Source organism: Boleophthalmus pectinirostris, unplaced genomic scaffold (genome assembly GCF_026225935.1).
Source record: "Boleophthalmus pectinirostris isolate CB_2022bp ecotype Guang Dong unplaced genomic scaffold, ASM2622593v1 HiC_scaffold_13, whole genome shotgun sequence".
NCBI classification, from domain to species: domain Eukaryota; kingdom Metazoa; phylum Chordata; class Actinopteri; order Gobiiformes; family Gobiidae; genus Boleophthalmus; species Boleophthalmus pectinirostris.
This window is the reverse complement of record NW_026571036.1, coordinates 15,210,499-15,229,276: the sequence shown is the minus strand read 5'-3', so window position 1 is coordinate 15,229,276 and position 18,778 is coordinate 15,210,499. Positions and strand designations below refer to the sequence as shown.

The following is an 18,778-nucleotide window of genomic DNA, read 5'->3' as shown; positions in this document are numbered from 1 at the left end:
GAATTTCCAGATAAATTGTACTTAAAAAGTCATAGTATATTTATATATGAGTATTTATACAGTATAGAGAGTTGTAGAAATGTTATTTTTTCCTTTTTAAATGTCTTAAGATCTTAGTGTGAACCATTACAGTCAGAACAGAAAGAGATTTAAAAGTGCTTCTCAAGTCTTCTCAAGTCACAGGCCTCAAGTCCGAGTCAAGTCCCAAGTCATTGACCTTCAAGTTTAAGTTGAGTTCCAAGTCTTAGTCCATTTTATCAAGTCAAGTCCTAAAAATAGTAACTCAAGTCTGACTCGAGTCCAAGTCACAACTTGCATGTCCCCACCTCTGCAGACTAATAATGCAGGATTACTTAAACATGTGGGAATGAAACAAAACACAACTCCAGGTGTGTTTTTGAGGAGGTAAAAACATTCCAATGTGGCTACAAGCTCACAAGAATCAATTTTGCTTAATACAGGACCTTTAATTTGTGGTGTCTTTTGGAATTGTACGTAACCCCCAAAACACAAATAATATTAACTTTGATATACACCACATGATAATTACTCTGATTGCTGCTGTCTGACCTATGGTAAGAATCTAAATAGATGGGACAATATGGTGCTGTGGAAAGGCATCTAACATAAAGCATTGTCAAATTAGTATTAAAATCAAATAGAGCGAGAGGATTTGAAATGTTGTTATTGCGGTGGTCTCAAGGAAATCAGCGTGTCAGATCCCTTTTTGTACTTGAGTGGTCTGGATAAAGCCGTAAGTAGCAAATCCTGTAGTGTGAAGTGTATAAACGTGTGAAAATCCCCATCCCCATGAGGTTTAGATCTGTGGAGAACCAGCGTAAGGCCAAAGGAAGTCCACAGCTTTGATAAACAGCTGATAAAGGCATTCACTTTCTGCTATGAAACTCAATACACTGAGATGGACAGAGAAGAGAGTGGAGCAGATGATGGTGATGATTTCCTAAACTGTAACAGGTTGGACACTGAAGATAAAAGATGAAAATTCCACAGATGTGTTTTATCTGATTTTGTTCTCTAACTCTTGTGTTTAATCTAGCACATCAAGGTCTGGTTAGTCTCCCCAGATGCCCCCCAAAAAGCTAGTAGGTTTTAGAGTTAATGGTGCACTGTGCAGCTTTTCTGGCAGGGACCATGCACTTGCCTCCATAGAGATGTTTCAGTTTTGCTTGGAATTTGCTGCAGTATAACTTACCTATAGCACATATTTCCCTATGGGTGTTTCAAAACATTTTTGAAAAACATGCATTCTTGAAAAGTTAAACAATGTACCTTAAAGGTGCAGTATGTAACTTTTTAGCTGGGGATCCATCACCTGCTTGTTTCTATATGTCATATGTTTCACAGTATGACATCAAACAGCTCTGCCTTACCTTTATTCAATTACAGGTGGTTTTATAGCTCAAAAAAAAAAAAACTAAGAGAAAAACAAGCATTCTGACTGTGAGTAGGGTAACCTCTCCATAGATCTGTAACTTGGTCTGGTTTGATCTAGCCTTTGTTCTAGTCTTTGTGGAAACTGTCTGACCTCACAGCATTAGGATTTGTTTGCTCGACGGTAGGCGAGTACTTTTTCATTTAACCAATTGCTGCTATTTGGTCGTAACGTATGTAATGCTAACAGGGCTAACTGGTATATTAAGCTTTTTCCAAATTGCATATGAAGAAGGGCAATCCATCTCCTCTGCTTTGTTTACTGTTGTGCTGTACCACAAAAGGAACCCAGACAGACGCTTGAGTTTGATATCATGACTTCACAGCTTTTTGCGGATTGGCCGGTGCACGGTCTACAACTTCTGGGGTTCTTGCAAAGCTTCTAGAGTATTCCAATTCCTGACTTAGTCACTGGAGAGAAATGAAATTGAGCAGAGGCACTAGGTGGCGCCAGTCTGGCTAGGTTTAATCTCCATGAAGTTAGAAAAGTTTACTGTCATACTATGGAACATTCCAGCCAAAGAAACAACATCTCCATGGAGAAAAGCATTTGAAAGACCCTCCACCATAAAATAGACTCAATGCACCTTTAAATTTTTGGAAAAAATCTTTATTACTTTGAAATATTTTGCAGGAGTATAAACAGAAAAAACATAGTATAATCATCAGATAACCATAAATATGGATATATACAGTAGGTTGTCTTGCTTCTGTATTCACCACGCACACTGATGCATTTAAGGAATGTGTGGAAAAAAGCTTTCCCACACTCCCATATGTCATCCTGGAACAATGTGTGTGAATATAGCACAAGGTCTATGTCAAAGTAAAGCTAAAGAGACATCTGAACCATGCTTTTTCAATCATTACACACAGAAAAAAATCGCTATTCTACTATTCAGAATTTCTGCATGGCTCTGGCAAAATATCCCTGATTTCAGTTTCAGGTGCAGCTTTGAGAAATGGGAAATCTCATAGGGATTCATTTGTAAAAGTGCAACCATGTAATGCTCTGATTGGATTTATGGGTTGGATTTCATTAGTTTAGACAAGTAAAGTATTCAAAATTTCATCTCAAATAAATAGTTTAGTGTGGTGTGGAGGATTATAATGGCAGATGTAGTTCTGGCTCTTGCCCAAATCCCTCTAAGTGAATCCTCTGTCTCATAAATTTTACAAAAGTCTCTCAGGAGGGAGCAGGTGCAGAGAACCACGTCATCTGCCAGATTATCTATAGCTTTATATTGAATTATTGTGAATACCACATGGATGGGCTAAGAGTTGACTCCAGGATATACATATACAATGCTTTACCCACCTTTTTACAACAATATCAGACCTTACATTGGAATAATTCAGGTTATAAACAGCTCCAAAATGCACAATAATATACAAAAAGCATGACATTTTGTTGCAATATGTAACTTTTCTGCTTGTCTCCATGGAGATGTTCTTGTTTTGAGCTGAATGTTCCATAGTATGGCATTAAACATCTATCCTGCATTTACTGTAGCCTTTTTATTACTGTTTTTATTGCTTAAAATACATAGCCAGGCTGGCGCCACCTAGTGCCTCCTCTCAATTTCATTTCTCTCCAGCGACTAGGTCAGGAATCGGAATACACTAGAGTCTAGACGGTTCACAAAAACCCCAGAAGTGCGAGTTCAGGCACCAGCCAGTCAGTGAAGAGCCATACATTGTATGTTGGCAATGATTCCCAAGATTGAGGATTTAAAGCCGGAACAAAGAGAATGTTTGGTGAATTTTATCAAGGGGAAAGACATTATTGCCCTTCTTCCTACGGGATTTGGGAAAAGCTTAATAATAGCAGCGACTGGTTAAATGAAAAAAAGTACCCAGCTACCGTTGAGCGAATGAATTCTAACACTGCAAGGTCAGACGATTTCCACCAAGTGAAACCAGCTGGTGAATCAGGCTATAAAATACCTTGCATGACATGGATTCTTACTCTGAGCGAGCTTGCCTCGTCACAGATCTGACCTGTAACTTTGCCAGGTGAGGTCACATTGTTGCTATGGAGATTGACAGTGGAACATTCTAAGCAAAGCAATGAAAGCCCTATGATCTAAGTCTAAAATAATGACTGTCCCTGCAGTGTATATCAAACTAACTATTGGTCACTCTCTGCATTGTTTACTCAAGAGACAGTACATTTGCTCCTTAGGTTTTAGCACAGTTTCCCACGCCTCAGCAAATATGGCCACTGTTAGAAGAAAATCTCCCAGAATGCTGTGCTGCAGACCTGGGAGTGTTTGACAAAGTGGTTAAATAGTGCTTTATCTGGACTTTCTCATTACGCAGAGGACAGAGAGGTCAGCTGACATTTAGGATAGTGCCAGAAGAGAAGTATTACTGCTGCTAGGAGACCACGCTAAAAACTCCCGCACTCCATGTGAGAGTGGACTGTCTCAAGTGACTTATTTTACTACTAGACTGGGCCTGTAGCTGATATAACGGTCATTTATCACATACACTGTCTTACTAATAGAGTCAATAAGAGATAATAAAACAATCTCTCATCTCATTGTCTCATTTTAATAGACTAAAATTACCTGGGTTCAATATGGTTTTACTTATATTATTCCATTTTTAGGTCCTGTATTTTGCAAAACTGACTCTATAATGTTGTTACCTAATCAAGAACATACCTGGAGTTTTGTTTTGTTTCATTCAACCATGTTTGAGTAACTCTCTATTATCAGTCTGTCAACCTCAATCTCTAAAGTTCAAAATACTGTATTTCACCTTTTGATGTCATGAAGCAGTAGTTTTCAAGTTAACAGCTATCTTTTACCTTGTTTTAGTAGAGATTTGAAATTCCAGGACTAAAATCATCCATATGATTCTAGTGAAGGTGTGTGTATTAAGGATGGAATGATATCCAAATCTCTCTGTACAATATTTTACGATATTGTACCTCACGGTGATATTTTGTGGAGACTAAACTGCGAATTATACCTTTTCCTTTTAAAATGCCCTTGGTTCTGTCATAATCCAAATCACTAACATTTAAAAGTGCTTATAACAGTTATTTCTTCATGAAGTCTGGACTGAAACAGAGCAAAGGATTATGGTTCCCTGTGCTTTTTAGCTATTGCTTCACCATAATTAATCATTTAAGCAAAGAAACTAATAATTTGATATATTGAGATGGCCCCACGATACTACTGAGAGACTTTTGACGACATAATATCATGATATTTCAGTTATTGTTACATCCCTAGTATGTATCACTACATGATCTTAAAAAGTGGAACAGAGTGTTTTCTGTTTAAGAGAAGAACTCCGTGTAAATATGCAATAAGTGTGTTAAATAGGGCTGGGTATCATTAAGAAGTTGCCGATACGATACATACCTCGATACACAGGCCACAATATGATACATATCTCGATACAGTGCACTTTTGATTCGATATATTCCAAATCAATTTAATACTTTTCAGTAAAAAAATAAAGGCAAAATCATGGCTGTGATACTAAAAGTCTTTGTTAAACCACTTCTTCTGCAAAGTTCATATGAAACACACCCATTTTTAATCCTCAAAGCAGTGAAAATGTCAGTGTGTTGCATAAACAAGTTTCCTTCCACTAAACAAGCAATAAAACTGTAGTGCTGTAACAAAATAATTGAGTAAAATATACCAAAAAATACTTGGCGACATATCAATACACCATTCCCCGATATCGATACTGTATCATCACATTAAATGATACAATATATTGATATTTTGATATTTTTGCACACCCCTAGTGTTAAACATGTGTGAATGAAACAAAACACGACTCCAGGTATGCTTTTGATGAGGAAACAACATTATAACATAGATCAGAAAATAGCGCAATATAGGTCCTTTAACCAATGTTCAAATCACAGCTGGCATGTAGTCAGGAAGTAGTAGTAGTAGTACTTTGCTCTTATGAACTCTTTATAATCTACAAAAATGTTCCTGAGATCTCTATATCCATGTCTGCTTCCATAAACTGGGTGGTTCTCCATATCTGAGTGTCATTTTTTTCTCATGTCTAAACTCAATCCTTTTTGTGGTGTGAAGTCCACTGTCTCCTCATACCCAGAGCTTCCTGCTGTTATTGTCCTTGGACCCACTTCACTGCACACCCTTTGTATATTTATCAGTGTGAGTGGTGGTCTGGTCATGGCTGGACACAAGTTGCCAGTGTGTTTGAAGATTATAGTTTCGATTACGTCCTCATCACCAGAGGATTAGAGCTGTCTGTTTGTACAGTGTGTGGTCCCTCTTCGCTGTGGCGCTAAGTGATATACATGATACACATTCTCCACATACCCAGAGCTGAATTGTTGATTTAATATGATGCTGTGTTTTCTGATCAAACAGGAGGAGATGGAAAACAAGGCCATGTATTTGAGCACATATGAAGAGAGGGAGAATGGGTCCATGTACGAAGAGGCCTACGACGGGCACAATCTGTCCAAACTCAACCTGTGTGACGAAGGTAAATACAGCAGAGCGTTTCAAGTCTATTAGCATTCACTTAAACGGATGATATGTGTTGACACTGAAAACTGAACTTTTAACAACATCTGTTCTGGAAAATACTGCACCTTTGATAAGTAATAAATGGGTAACAGTTTATCATAACAACACTATTTATTGCCTTTAAAAAGTATGCAGAAAGACAACATATGGAACATGCCAGCCTCATAGTCATTTTTTGGCAACCTTAGTGCAAACTACATAAATTTGTAGCTATGTTGTCCTCAGTGTGTCCTGTCATCAGTGGCCAGTAGTTGGTAACATCACACAAGACTAGTCTGAACTGTTAGGTCCAAGGTTCAGCTCCAGGTTGTGGTGCCTAAGATGAGACTTAAGAGACAGGACCTTCTCTGTGGCCGGCCCATAGACTGTATAAAAGAAGTGGGCTAAGGAAGTGTGATGTCACCCATAGCGTTCAGTGCCACTTAAATGAGGCTCATGATGCTAACGGTGACAGGAGTGAATCTGGAGCCAGGCACTATGTCATAAATATGATTTTTTTCACTGACAAAATAGTGAAAAAATAATTCATGATCATGTAGAGCAGGTTAATACGAACAATTTAAGACCAAAATGATGAGGCTCACTGCAGTAGTTACAGAGAGAGGGGCGAGGCCAGGGTCAGAGGAGCTGGAAGAGCCTCCTGGCGAACTTCCTATTTGGCACGCGGCGACTAGCACATTAGCTATGTCCACTCACATATACGGTCTATGGTCCAGCCCCAACTCTGGAACGATCTGCTCCCCCCACATCCAAACAGCCCCCACAGCAGAGTGTTTTAAGTCTCGTCTTAAGACCCATTATTCTCTGGCTTTTAACACAGCGCAAGTTGTGTCATGCTCTGTCTTTTATTTTACACTTATGTTTATGGTTTTTACCTTTTTATTATTTATCGGTATTCTTGCTGTTATTTGATTTTACTAGTTTTATTGTCTTAACCAGGACTAGTTGACTCTAGTAGAGCTTTATTTTATATTTCTATTGGATGTGTTTTATTTGTTTTGTGCAGCACTTTGGAAACTGTTTTGTTTATGAAATGTGCCATATAAATAAAGTGGAGTGGATTGGTTATACCAGTCACATTATCCCACCTCTCCTGCTTCCTTATATCTAACCACTGATTCACAGTATGTACAAATATTATTTACAGTTCTGTTCTTGGAATGCTAAACCCATATGGCGGTCCCTGGTTGCATATTTTGCCAAATATTTACTTAAAATATAACTACACATCCTTTTGTAAACAGGCTTCCCTCATTCTTTTCACCTGACATAATATTGATAATTGACTTGATTTTACACAAACATTTACCATAACATTTATTACTTTTTTTTTTTCAATACCTACACATCTCTACAATAATACCATAAATACAGGTACATGACAGCCATCGCTAAGGCCCCTGCTGTCTCTGTGTGTCTGTGTGCATTTGTGTGTGTGTGTGAGTGTCTGTGTGTCTGTGTGTGTGTGTAGGTGTGGCTCTAGCCAAACCACAGCTGACCCTCTGGACAGGTCCGGTTACACAGTCATGAGGAGAGCTCACTGGGAAAGACTGCACACATGATGGATATGATGCACGGTGGACTAAAGACTTACCCAGTAGAATCTTCTAGATTTACAAAAATACAAGTAGAATCCAAAATGCTTCTCACAGCTGAAAGTGAGGGAATTTTTGTTGACGTTTTGTAGATTTTGGTTTTGTAATTATAAAATTCAAACTATCCTGGTAGAATATATGAACAGATTTGGTGACTATGAAACACTATTCATATATTTCAGCTTGTCTTTTTGAAATTTTTCATCATGGTAACTGTGTTTCATCTCTCTGAAACCCATGGATAGAATTTATAAAGTACGTGCTTGCAAATAGCAGTTCTTTCACATAACTGGAAACATGATCAAATGTATTTAATTAAATATTGGCTTACAAATATGGATTTTCATCAGAACTTTCAAGTTTAAAACAATCCAGCAGCATCTAGTTACGGAAAGTCCCTTCTGATTTAATTTATGAACTGAATACAACATATGGAACATACAAGTCTCATAAATCTTTAGTTTTTTACTTAGCTTTTTCTAAATAGACCTACATTACTCCTGCCAATAACACAACTACACTGAATATGTATGTAGAATGCTCAATGCCCATTCAAAGTTCAAAGATAAAATTTGACAAACACTTCTCTACACTGTAAATTCACATAAATTGTTCATAAACACAAGTGTTGCCAGTCCATTACTCAGCCTGTAGTTGTGAAGGAAACATGATTAGATGACTTAAGTCTTAATTAGTATTCCTGTTTCCATATTTGTTTCACATTCACAATAGTGGGTCTATAGAGTGTCTCTTTACTGACAGTGGACAGGAGCAGCTGGTCTGTAATGTAATCGTATATGTTTACAGTGGTATGATGGATGAATGTATGGAAGATTTGGGCTGGAAATGTCAGTTTGAGGAAACCTTTACTGTAACAACAAACACGTCACATTTAATCAGAATATGTTTATTTTAAGTTCACTTTCTCTGGTTGGTTTCACTAAAACTGGAGCAGGTATAGGGGAGTACAGTATGAGGCAAATACAGGAGAGTATGAAGTATAGTTGTCTACTACTTACTACTTACTATTTACTAGGGATGTAACAGTAACCAAAATATCATAATACTGTATCTTCAAAAGTCTCACAATGATATCATGGTCTGTCACAATATATGTTCCTTTGCTTAAATGCATAGTTTTGTAGTAGCAACAGCTTATAAACATAGGGAACTACGTATCCCATAATTCATTTCAGTGCAGACAACATGAAGAGATATGCTTTTACTTGAATTCTTGGGATTATGACAGAAATAATTCAACCCAAAATCTGGTCAAGGTATTTTAAAAGCAAAAAAATTGTCCTGTCTACAATTCGATTAGCCTCTTTAAAATATTGCATTAAATATCGTATCGTGAGATACATACATGCATATTGAGATAATATCGTACCGAGAGATTTGGATATTGTTACATCCCTACTATTTACTGGTACTACTCACTACTATTACTGCTGCGACTACTATCACTACTTCTACTACTCCTTACTACTCCTTACTGCTAATCACTACCACTACTACTACTATTACTATTACCTATCACTTCTTACTACTTACTACTACTACTAATAAAAAATCAAACCAGACCAAGTTACGGGTCAGATCTGTAGAGAGGCAACCCTACTCACTGTCAGAATACTTGTTTTTCGATATTTTTTGAGCAATAAATCCATTTGTAACTGAATAAATGCAAGGTAGAGCTGTTTAATGTCATACTGTGGGACATTCCAGGCAGCATATCCATAGAAACAAGAAGGTGATGGACACCCAGCCAAACACTTATACAGTACACCTTTAAATTGCTCTGTCCTCTGTCAAATGAGACTACTACATTGAGATGTATAGTCTGAAGTACACTGGCGCTGCTAACCCTATAAAACATCTCATTTACTTACACTAACACTTATGTATATACATTTAGGTGGAGTGTGTTATGAAAAACACCAGACTCTGGGCACAAATTGGGCCAGCTGAGTCACTTGAGACCTGTAAAGGTTACAGTGCAGAAAATTAACTATTTCCTCAAAATGTCAGACTTTTCCATTACATGTATACACTGTTTTATATGCTGTTGACAAAATTAAAAGTACCTCAAGGTGAGAATAAGGTGTTAATCTGTTCTTCACGCCACTATCAGCTGTGTGTACTTACAGTGTGTGTTATGCCTTATAGGGGAAACTAAGAGAGGGGACCAATGTTCAGGTGCCGTTTTGGTTCCTGTACATTCCTACCATGTGACACATACTTTAGTGCATAGGATCCAGCTGTGTTTGTGTTGGGCTGTGCATGAGTGAGCATTCCCCATCATACAGATATACAGATCCGATGGTCACGGTACAAGTGAAAGCATGTGGTTTTGAGACTGAACAGAAAATGTCACTTAGGTTTGAACTGTACACAGAAAAGCTAAATGTCATTATGACCACAAGTACATTTTAGGACATTTTAGGAGAGGCAAGACTCTACAGAATACTGAAGTTACCAGAAAACAATTATAGCTTAACATTTATGAAATGATCTCTGGGCACAGCACAGCAAGTCTGTAATGATCAGTGCATTTTCCTATCCACCTATGGGTGCAATAAAGCCAATCTGAAAACTGATATTCATATTTCAGCTGTAATTGAGTTGAATGCATATGCCACAATCCAGTTACTATTATGATTTTAGATAATTGTAGATAGAGGTACAGAATAGCCTTCTCTTGTATAATATTAGCTACCAATTTGCAGTAATTTCAAAGATAAAGTGCGGTAAAGGAGGTGAGTTGTAGCCAGGCTGGTGCCACCTAGTGCCTCCGTTCAGTTTAATTTCTGTCCAGCAACTAGGTCAGGAGTCAGAATACACTAGACAGTTTGCAAAAACCCTGGAAGTGCGAGTTCAGGCACCAGCCACACAGCGAAGAGCCATACATTCTGTGATGACAACGATTCCCGTTAATCTTAATAAATCTTGTCTTGTCCAGGTGCCGGTACACGCCGCAGGAAGCAGGATCAGTGCTGTGGACACCCCAACTCTCTGGCAGCCATTAAATACGCCATTGTCTCCCTGTACATCCTGGTCCTTCTTACCATCCTGGGCCTCTGCCTGGCAGGTACTGTGCAGTCCTATACAATAATAACACTGTAGTAGAGGAATGACTGCTGATATGTTGTTTTGCTATAGTTTCTTTTGTAGAATTTTAGTAGCATTTTAGTCATGCTTTAATCCAGTGATCTCCAACCTGTAGCTTGGGAGCTCCAGTAGCCTGTACCAGCAACAGATTTCTGAATTGATGAACCTATTGTGCTTAATAACTAAAGTCTGATTAATTACCACTGTAAATATATCATTCTGATGCCTAACTTGTGCACTAATAAATGGATAATGGTTTATGTGTTATAAGCATCTAACTATACCCTGTCTAAGGCTCGCCATGGCTCGTAAACTTTCTCCATTTCTCTTTGGCATTTTCATTTTGTAAAGGAGCTCATTGGAGGAAAAAGGTTAGAGACTCCTGGTTAAATCTTTGTTCAGCCTTGGTTTACCACCTATTTCATCACTGCACTGTAAAAAAAATATTATCTAAATGAGTTCAAATTACTTGAATTCATGACAATTATCTCACTTTATGTAGTTTTGGCTGCATGGGTCAGATTTTGTTTACTTGTTTGACCTAGATTCTTGCATTTGTTACAGTATGTTTCTGATTTGTTTTAATAAATTATGTTTAAATCCAAACTTCCAAATTACTCAAATTCAGATTAGCATTCTGAATTGAAGCCAGTTTTAAGCAAGTCTTGATTAGAGTTGGTAAAACTGGCTTTGCCCATGGTTTAGACCTGATTTTGTGCTGGTGTAGCCTCGAGTTCAGTACAGTTTTATTCTGTGATCAGTTCTTGTTTACCTTAGTTACGGTTTAATTGTGTTTAAATATAGTGCTTGATGTGAGCTGTTTCGTAAAAGTTTGAAATCACTATTCTGTGTAGTCCAGTCACATGTTTTTCATTTTCAGAAATGGGTAGAGTAATTGGATATGGTAAACAAACTGTAATACCCTTACAAACTATATGGAGTTCTTCATGGGTGTTGAAAGGCAGTACACTGTTCTTAATGAGGTCCTCGAGCCTTACAATAACTATGACATACATATAGTGCATGGTTCAAGAAATGTGCTGGCTATAGCCTGAGATCTGTTGTGTAATCTAGATTAGCTATGCATTTTTGTGATTTGACTGTGGTATAGACTCTAAATGTAATAGCTACCTGATGTTGGTGAAAGAAGTCTGCTGGTAAAGTTTTGATAATGTTATGCAACTTGAGCCGGTATTTGAAATCATTATGAGCTCATAGTTTCCTGCCTTTAATTCAGATCACTGGACAGCAGATCTGCTTCTAAGACCTGCCTATTTGGACTTTTCTGCACATAGTCTTAAAGGAGCTATATCAAACTATTGTAATGGAAGATCGGCTACCAGCGTATCTTCACAAATTTACTTTGCCTGGATAGTTCGACAGTAAGGCTTTAAACTTCTTTATCTCCATGTAGAAAAGCAGGTGGCATGACAATCTGACCAAGTTACAGCTCAAATCTGTAGAAAGACGACCCAACTCACAGCATGAATGTATGATTTTCAAGATATTTTAAGTAACTAAACACCTGTAATAGTACATATTTGATATGGATGTGTTTTCAGACAAAGCAATAACTCCACATCTCCATGAAAACAAATACCTAGTGAACATGCTATAACAAAAATGACACTGTGCATAGACTGTACATATAAATATCGCTACCGATATTTATATATACAGAATGGGAAGTGAGCATCAGGGCACTGCCAGCTCCACTGATTCCAATTGACTCTATGTTGATAAATGCCCCTCTCTCTATAACTGCTGCTGTCAGACTTGTCATTTTGATCTGAAAATGTTCGTATTAAACCACTTTACTTGAGCCTGGTGTTTTTATTTTGATGGCCAAGTTCCTATTCCTAAGATCAAACTCTGCTCCAAATTTGCTCCTATAACTAGCAGCCTTGATAGCTTCATTTCTTCTTTATACAGTCTATGACAAAGCACATTTCACAAAAAATATGTTTAAATATGCAGTAAGGGTTTTTGACAGTTGTTTTTTGGTAAGTCAATGGGCTTTCCTGGATGTAAATGCTCTTTAACCTGACCATCCATTTTTGTGGAAATTTTGAGACTTGGAAATCATGGAAATCAGCATGGCCTTCTTTTGTCGTATCGCTCTATGCTGTAAGAAATTCCAGTCTTCGGAGCTGCATTGCTGCTACCCCCCCTCTCTCCCTCTCTTTCCATCTCTCTTTCTGTCCAGGTCCCTGCTGTGTGTGTGTCCTTATGAGACAAAAACATTGGAAGTGTGTCAGACTTTATGGACATTACCTTTACAACACCCTGCTGTGGACTTCTTGTAAATGTCAACATGGTGTTATTAGAAAAATTAGAATTTAGAAACATAGAGGAGCCATGGTGTGTGGTTGAGAAGAAAGTGCAGTGACATGATTTCAAAACCTACTCAGTCCAAGCCACCCACACATGAGTGACATAATCCCATAGAGAGGCATGCAGTTAAAAGTTTGGCCACAGCAACGGTTTTAAGAAAAAAAAGCAATCTCACCAGGATTTTTACTGGCCCTATATAGGCCTATACGCTGGCCAAAATCACTGCCAGTTTTCCAACATGGCCACTCTTCTTGGTCTTGTTTTATGTGGACTCTCACATGGGGCTCTCTAAGCTTATATGTTTGATAGTGACAAGATGGAAACAATATTATACTGTATACTTTTCTATTATTGCAGGAGTTTGGAATTTCAGAGGCAATTATACATGAAGTCTTATGTCAATGACTAAAATAAATTGTGATAGGAACAAAAATTATGCAATTCTGCCTCAATGAACTTTAATTATAGTCATTTTACATTTACAAAACCATGTGTATTGTAGGGGTGGGTGAGCGTAGATCACAATTTAATGTTATTATGATTCAATTTATCTTTACAATGTCTTTGATATGTAATCATCTGTTTGTGTAGTTGGTTGTAGTATAATAACACCTTTTAGCAAATGCTTAAAACAAAAATAAACAACATATACCAGTCAAAAGTTTGGGCACAGTTTTCCATTTATTTTTCTTCTTTGTTTCCATGATTATTTCCATGATTATTTAGACTGTAGAAAACTATGAAAGGACACATGTGGAATGTGTTTTACATTTACTTTGAACCCTGGTTTGTATTTTTGGCATTTCGTGACCCTGACAAGTCACAGCTGTCAAGTGAAAACCATTTAAGGAGACATCATCAAGAATTTCAAGGGTTTGCAACACTGTCAACAAAGCAAAGGGTGGCTACGTTGAGCATTTGAATATAAAATCTAAAAAATATATATACTATATTCTGTATATTTTACTTCATATATTTGTTGTCTTCTCTATGTGTATAATATCTGGAAACTATTAAACATAAAGGAAAAATACACTGATTGAGATGGTGTGTCCAAACGTTTGACTGGTAGTGTATATGTAAGCAAACACTCAGAACACACAACACTTAAACTTCTATGATGATAATTGCAAACACATACACAAAGATATGAGACGTGTTTACAAGATAGTCATTCCCTGTACTCATTTAAGCAATACTCAAAATACCGCTGTTCCTCCAATTCAAATAAACTCTTTTAGCTAATCACAAAACTCAGTCCAAAGTGTATATTTTGGGGCCAGTGCCACTACATGTATTTGGCTGTTGTCTTCAAACTTGTTATTGTGGGAACTGGTTGCAGATGTTGAACAAAGGTATTCACAGCTGTCTTGGGATAGATCCAAAAACACATCAGGCCTTTACACAGAGACCAACACTTTACACTGGTCTGGTCACTGGGCAGTCACAAGTCTCCATGATAATCCACTGGGGTCAGCCCTATTTTGCCACAGCCCTGTGTTCTCTCATTTCTAACACTTTTCTTATTTTTTTTCTCAATATGAAACTCTAATTCAAATCATTTTTATTTTTATACCACATTTTAAGAGATGATTCAGCATCATTTCAACCTAGGATCCTTTGCACCATGACCTCTAGATTACATTTGTAGTCAACTGCTGCTGGAGAATAGGCTGGGTGTAACTGACTATCAAATTGGGAGACATATATCATTGGGGATGATAAAGGAAATGTGGGAACATAGGGCCTAATTTTTGGAAAAAAAAAAAAAAAAAAACTTTAGAAATGAGGGAACATAAGGCTGATTGAACATAGGCACATTCCCATTTCACCTACTAGTCTTTCATTAGCATTATCTATGAAATCATTAGGCCACAATGAAGTGCAATGGCCTGAAAGAGCATTCGCTAGATCAGTGGTATTGAATATAATTGGATGTTTACCTTTTTTCTGACCAACTATGAGGTTAATGTGATGCAAATTAAAATTACAATTCACAGTAACGTTCAAGTAATAAACAGACCTATCGTTGTGGCAACTTTTGGAAAACTATGAACAAGCAAAATAACCGTACACATGCACTTCCTATTAGGGGTGTGTAAAAATATCAAAATATCGATATGTCGTATCATTTAATGCGATGATACAGTATCGATATCAGGGACTGCTGTATCGATATATTGCCAAGAGTAGTTTTTTTGTATATTTTACTAAATTATTTTGTAATTTTTTTGTTTGTTTGTTTAGAGGAAGGAAAAGCATTTGTGCAACACATTTGGCATTTTCACTGTTTTGATGATTAAAATGGGAGTGTTTCATATTCACTTTGCACAAGAAGTGGTTTAACAAAGACTTTTAGTATCACAAACATGATTTAGCCTTAATTTTTTTATTGAACCATATTGGATCAATTTGAAATATATCGTATCGAACTGAAAATGCACTGTATCGAGATATGTATTGTATCGTGGCCTGTGGAGGTATGTATTGTATCGGCAACTTCTTAATGATACCCAACCCTGCTTCCTATATTGCTCACAACTTTTTAACTACTGTTACCTTCTCAAAAACATACCTGGAGTTGTGTTTTGTTTTGTTCACACATGTTTGAGTACCGTAATGCTGCATTATTAGTCTGTCTACACCTCTAAAGCTCCACCTTGTGATGTCACGAAGCGGTAGTTTTCACGTTAACAGCTACCTTTTAACTTCTGTTCAGTAGAGGTTGGCATTTCCAGGGCTGAAATTAGCCAAATGACTCTAGTGAAGTTGTATGGAGTAACACAGTGGAACACTTCCAGTTTTGACATCACAAGATGGAGCAGTGTTTTCCGTTTGAGAGGAAAACTAAGCCTAAATATGAGTTTGTGTTAAACATGTGTGAATACAAAACACACCTCCAGACTTGTTTGTAATGAGGAAACAACATTATAACATAGATTAGAAAATAGGGTAATTCAGCCCAAGATTTTCACAATACGAAGGGTGAGGTTAGCAGTTTAAAATGTGAAATCAATTAGTAAAACTTTAAACCGTGTCCACTGCACAGAAAGCCATATTTTCCAAGATTTAAATTTGTCTGGAATCTTTTTTCCAGTGTCACTTGTTACACTTAACACTTTCAGTTGTCAAAGTCTTGCTTAATTCAACTTAAAGCTTTTCAAACAGCTGCATGTGTTTTGCCCCCAATCTCTCACGATGCTAACTCATGCTCTCCAAAGTACTTCTCCAGCTGCTCCTAAAGAATCCAGATTAGACTATCAGCTCCCTCCTTTTTACTCCTATACTCTGGGGGCATAAACTTAAACAGCACAACAGTCCAGAGACACCAGGAATCATAGGAAGTAAACAAACACAGTGACATGGAGATAAGATTAGGACCATTAAAGGGGACAAGGTAGATTTATATGCATGAACAAGCTCTGGTTCTTTCATCCAGATCATCAGGGCACTTCTGGTAGTATTTAAACTTTTAAGATAGCACGACTCTAAATCTGGAGATAGTAAGGTTTAACGTGACGTTTACAGGAATTCTTTAAATTGTTCACTGCTGGGAAAAAACATGTTCTGGATAAACTCACCTGTATCAGATCGTCTTTTTCTATAGGTCCAATTTGGTAGGCAGACTCTAATTAAACAGTGAGAGGGCTTGCACGGGTGTCTATTTAAGCCATTTCAGACAATATATACACATCATAACAGTTACATTTTCAAAAAAGCTGATTAAAGAAGTGTCTTGCTCAAGGACGCTACATCAGAAATCCTGGTATAGAGAATATTGGAGTACTTACTGTAGATCATTGACCACTCTAACCCAGAACATTTAACCAATTTGCAGAAAATAGGAGTGAAACTAAGCATATTTTCTAATTCATAGTTCAACTCTGATCACTGGAACTGTGCATTTCGTTGCTTGACTTGCATAACCTTATTTTTGAGGTCTATGCTATTAATCAATTTTTCAGCAAGTTTGTGGTTTGGAGCAGCGTTCAGACTTTGGGGGAAGAAATTTGGCTATTTTTTGTGTCGAGTGAGTATTAAAGTCTGTATGTTCCTTTTCAGCAAATGAATATTAGCTGTTTTTGGTTGTTGTAAAGAGGCAATGTGTAACTTTTTGGTTCGGGGTCTGTCACCTGCTTGTTTGGAGATGATCTACCTGGAATGTTCCACAGTATGACATTAAACAGTTCTACCTTCCATTAATTCAATTTCAGATGGTTTTATCCTTCAAAAATACCTAGAAAGGAAGGTATTCTGACCATGAGCGGGGTTGGTTCTTTGCCACAGGTCTGCCCTGTAACTTGATCTAGTTTGGTGTCTGTGAAAGGTTTAATGCCATACTGTGAAACAATCCAGACAAAGCAACATCTCCGTGGAGACAGACCCTCTACCAGAATAGTGACACAATGCTAGCCTGATTCATCAGCCAGTTTCACTTTGTGGAAAACGCCTGACCTCGCAAGATTAGGATTCGTTCACTCGACGGTAGGTGGGTACTTTTTTTCATTTAGGAAGAAGGGCAATAACGTCTTTCCCCTTGATGAAATTCAACAAACATTTTTTTGTTCGGGCTTTAAATCTTTGATCTCGGGAGTTGTTGTCAACACAGAATGTATGGCTCTTCAATGATTGGCTGGTACCCGGACTCGCACTTCCGGAGTTTTTGTGAATCGTCTAGTGTATTTCGATTCCTGACCTAGTCGCTGGAGAGAAATGAAATTGAGCAGAGGCACTAGGTGGCGCTAGCCTGGCTAACACAATGCACCTTTAAATTAAAAATCTAATATCATGATCAATTAAAATAAGAAAAAATCGTAATGGATTTTTTTTTCACCTAGTCTGATTGTATACAGAACTGACTGACAAGTAATGTCATTCCTCTATACCAGTAAATAGCACAGTTATCAGTGATTCACATTCACTTGTCATTTATAGCCTATAAAAACAACACCTGCTCCATATGTACAAGCTTAAGCATGTGCGCTCTTAACTGTATAGTACTTAGTCTACTGCCCCAGGACCTCTCCATACCTGATTCTACTGTAGGTGTATCTGACTCACGTTTTCCACCAAACATGCCCGCTCACAGTCCTGGCTTGTGGGACCCCTTTTTCTTGTCCAGATAGTAAATGAGTGGAAAACATAATGGTCAAACGTTGGTCTCATTTAAACCCATTAAACCCCTCAGAAAACGTTTATGTTTTTAACTGATAGGTTACAGCTCTGTGCACAGAAAGGTAATCTAAACAGGATTTAATTAGAATAGCGTAGATTTAGTCTAGCCTGGGTTCTGTTTACACATTTACCCTGATATTACGTCCATGGTCTTCAATTTAAATAATTATCTCATTTGACGGTCTTAAACTGTTTCTCTGTGTTGGTTTTGTGGATTCACTGGATATGAGGGTAAGGAGCTGTTTTAAATTATAATTATATTCTGTCTTAAATGCAGTGGTCCATGATTTTTCTTTACTTACCATACCAAAGCAAAGAAATATGCTAGTTTTTTTTCTAGCAGTTTTTATTTGTATATTTGTGTAACAAAAATGTTAAAAATAAACCCTCAGCCTTTCAGCAGGTCTCAAACTATGATAAAAAAAATACTTTACTTTGCAGTCCTGTTCAAAAATGTAGTGGGGGAGAAATTACATCTTTAGTGAAGTAAGTTTAGTAAGTTAAAAGTATTCACTTTAAAAAGTACTTAAGTATAGATATCTAAAATGTATACTTAAGATACTTGAGATACCC

General features: G+C 37.3%; 1 protein-coding gene across 2 annotated transcripts in view; it reads left to right on the top strand.

The window, feature by feature from the left end:
* The window catches only part of scara5 (scavenger receptor class A, member 5 (putative)), a 77,872-nt gene that overhangs the window by 3,450 nt on the left and 55,644 nt on the right, over positions 1-18,778 (top strand). For both annotated transcript variants that reach the window (XM_055149805.1, XM_020918218.2), the window contains exons 2-3: positions 5,829-5,946; positions 10,548-10,676. In XM_055149805.1, the coding sequence (XP_055005780.1) occupies positions 5,835-5,946; positions 10,548-10,676 (241 nt within the window). In that variant the 5' untranslated portion in view covers positions 5,829-5,834. The remainder of the gene's footprint in view (positions 1-5,828; positions 5,947-10,547; positions 10,677-18,778) is intronic.